Source organism: Pinus tabuliformis, chromosome 7 (genome assembly GCF_031772625.1).
Source record: "Pinus tabuliformis cultivar Carrire ecotype Pingquan chromosome 7, CPIR1, whole genome shotgun sequence".
Lineage (NCBI taxonomy): Eukaryota > Viridiplantae > Streptophyta > Pinopsida > Pinales > Pinaceae > Pinus > Pinus tabuliformis.
The window spans coordinates 1,947,654,393-1,947,657,826 of NC_142293.1; the positions used below are offsets into that span (position 1 = coordinate 1,947,654,393).

The 3,434-nt window shown below is 32.1% G+C and overlaps 1 protein-coding gene across 1 annotated transcript; it reads right to left on the reverse strand.

The window, feature by feature from the left end:
* Positions 1-2,047: 2,047 nt before the first annotated feature.
* LOC149256267 (F-box protein At5g49610-like) lies at positions 2,048-3,160 on the reverse strand. The gene has a single exon (XM_089455288.1). It carries the CDS (start codon positions 3,158-3,160, stop codon positions 2,048-2,050), a length of 1,113 nt encoding a protein of 370 aa, XP_089311414.1.
* Between the last annotated feature and the right edge of the window lie 274 nt (positions 3,161-3,434).

Genomic DNA, 3,434 nt, shown 5'->3' on the forward strand with positions numbered 1-3,434 from the left:
ATTTAACATGTTAACACAATCATATTGAATATACATAATAATTGTGATCAACATTCAATAAGTAATGATCTCTAAAACATCTCTATAGAATCATCTTTAGGTGTATATATTGATTAATTAAAGAGTAATAAATCATTAAATTAACAGAAAATGTATTTTCTTTATGTGAAAGATGGAATTCGTTACAAATATGATCTTGTATAAATAATGTTAACATTTTACTAAGCTACCAAAGAAGTGTTCCATCTCCATTTTATGCATTTCAAATTAATACAATAAAGTTAATGAGAAGATTAAATAATATTAATAAGAATATGATAATAAGGGGAAAGAAAGATAGAAATCTAATAAGAAAGAATTTTTATTGAGCAACTCTACAACTCAATATAAGGAAGATGTATGTAATGTAAGTAAGTTAGTAGTTTAGTAAAATATTAAATTTATTTATACAAAAATAATACATATAAAGTTTCCATTTTGATATAAAGAAAATTGGTTTTTTTAATTAATTTAACCACTTATTATTGTTTTCATAATCAATATATACACTTAAAGATGATTATATAAAAATGTCTTAAGAGAATTAGCTATGAAAAAATGCTTATTATGTTTATTCAATATAATTGTGTTATAATGTTAAATTGCTCACTTAAATTAACAGATAAATTTAATCAAATTAAATAATAAAACTCTAAAACACTATTTTCAAACCTTAATCTTGTTTATATTCAACCTTTTAATTCTACCACTTTTATTATCATTTCAAAATAAATATTTTAATAAAAAATTATCAAATATTTTAATTAAATCATTTTTCTCCTCAATAACATTAAATATTTTTTACCAATTCTACCACTTTTATTATCATTTCAAAATAAATATTTTAATAAAAAATTATCAAATATTTTAATTAAATCATTTTTCTCCTTAATACTCCCAACCATACAATGCATTAAATATTTTTTACCAGTTGCTTCATTGCTTGACATTTTGACCGTATCCTTCTTTCACCAAATTTATACAAGTACACGGTTTATGTTTCTTAATACTCCAAAAACAATATAACGGAATCAACAAGTACTGTTAACATCATCAATACCTAAGACGACTTGCTTAATGATGCAAGTTATCTTTGAATATATTTTTATTGCTTTCGATTGAATGCATAGTCTGGTCTCCAAATGTTTCTGGTGTGATATCATTTGCTAGAGATGTGGAGAAAAGTGATTAGAGTGACAGGTGACATGTTTTGGAGAGAGTTTGTAGAGTTAAAAAGGTTGAGTTCTAGTTAAAGAGAAGTAAAGTTGTAACTATAGTTATCTCATTCTCATTTGAATTCATATTCTGATTAAACAAAAAAATTGAAATTATTCATCTTAAAAAATTGATATATTATATTATTTTATTTTATTTCTAAAAATAATAAAAGTCAAAATGCATTAAATTTATTAGTATGGCAGCCAGAAAATTGTCAGTAAAATTTAATAATTTGAATAAAAAGTCTCAAAACTGGAGTTCAATATAAAAAATTACATCTCAAATACCAAAGAATTAATGACTCAATCAGTGTTTCTATTCAATCTGAATCAATCAATATTGCTATCATTATAAGAATTCATTTCTCAATCACTATTCCTATCAAATCCAAAATTATTTAACAATAACTATCCAATCTAAATTTAAATTTATTTAACAATAAATATATCTGCAGATTATCCTTTGCAATCCAAATTATTGCAACCCAAATTAATCACTATTCCTATATTCCTATCAATATCAGAATTAACTCAGTTACTATCCAATCAAAATTTATTTAACCATTCTTATTCCATCCAAATTTATTTAACTATCAAAATACTTGCAAATCATTCTTCACAGTGAACCACAGAAAATAAACCTCTCTAATTGAATTCCACTATCACTTATTCTCTGTTTTGGGGTGAACCCTAATCGCTATATTTGAACAAAGTAATTGTTATCCTCCAAAAGAATTACTAAGGCCACATCAGCTGATTCAAACCCTCGAACTGGTGTTTGAGAAGATTTACTAAGGCCACATCAGGTTGGAAGATTCGAAAGCTGATGCAAACCCTCGAACTGACCGTGCTCGAGACTTGCTATGTCCTGGTAATTCCAATCTATGGACGATCGAATTTCCGGTAGAGCTGAATATCGACATATTTAATCTGCAATCAACTACCACGATAAACCCACTGTTGTTCACGGTCACCATAGGAAATGACGGAAAGTATTCTTTTGACAAACCACTGACGCGAAACTCACACCATATTTCATATTCTCCCGCTTCATTCAACTTCCACATGCGAATAAAATCAGCATCCCGTCTATCCACTAGCATGAAATGCCCATCATATTCAGCAAAATCTTCTGGATAAATCATGCGCCATCCCTGGGGCACTGGGAATTCTGTCCAGATTCCGTCAGCAATATTAAAGGCTGCAATGAAGATACGGGAATCCAGCGTGACAGCCGCCCAGTAAAATTTTCCTTGACAAAAAATACCCTTACCAAAAGGACAGAGATGATCTGGGACCATGGTGGAATGTTGAGTCCACGCGTTGGATTCTGAATCATAAATACACATCTCCATCATTCTTCTATTAACACCTTGACCTCGTTGGTTGTTGTTTGATGTAAGGTTCAACAAAGAACAACCTAGAAGGACAGTGCAACGCCTTGTGGAAGAGTCGAAAACCATTCCATTGAAGTGCTTGAAGTGGTCGAAGAAGCAGGCAGGTATAGGAGGACGAGGTAGGTGTCTCCAATTGGTGGTACCAGGAATTCCTATGGAAAGAGCCAACCGATCCCCTCGTTCATGACAACACACGATGTTCTTGCAACTATTCAAAACGATGCAATTGAGCAAAGGCACTTTGTAAATGTGTGAACCAGTACTGCATCCTTCTATAACCCAAAATTCCACGTCATCTTTGGTATCCCAATGGATCTGAATCAGAAACCCCGGGGTGCAACAAAGCGACCATTTTGGAACAAGCCCTTCGAAGGCATCACGAGAAGACAGTAGATCTTTCCACTGTTTGCACACAGCCCTCATTTTGCCCAGAACCCTAATGGGAAGCTTCGCTAAAATCATATGCAACAACACCTCTGGGAGCCTTTGCCAGATTTCTGCTTCCATGGTTAAAATATTTCTTTCTCCAGCGAAAAAAATCTCAGACCCTTCACAGCTCTCCGCGAAAAAAAAAAATCGCAGGCCCTCCACAGCTCTCCTCAGTGCGCTCCACTTTTAGGATCCAGCCCTCCCGCACGAGTTATATAAAACCATACAAGTCCACAAAACGATCCCCTGATATAACGGTCCGCCCGCTCTTTACGGCATAAATTATAAAAAGTAATCTAGCTTTATTTGTTTGGTGAAATAATCTTTGAAGTGTGAGCTGGATTTCTGGTCT

Coding starts and splice junctions, on each gene's coding strand:
- LOC149256267 (XM_089455288.1), bottom strand. CDS start 3,160: ATGGAAGCAGAAATCTGGCAAAGGCTCCCAGAGGTGTTGTTGCATATG.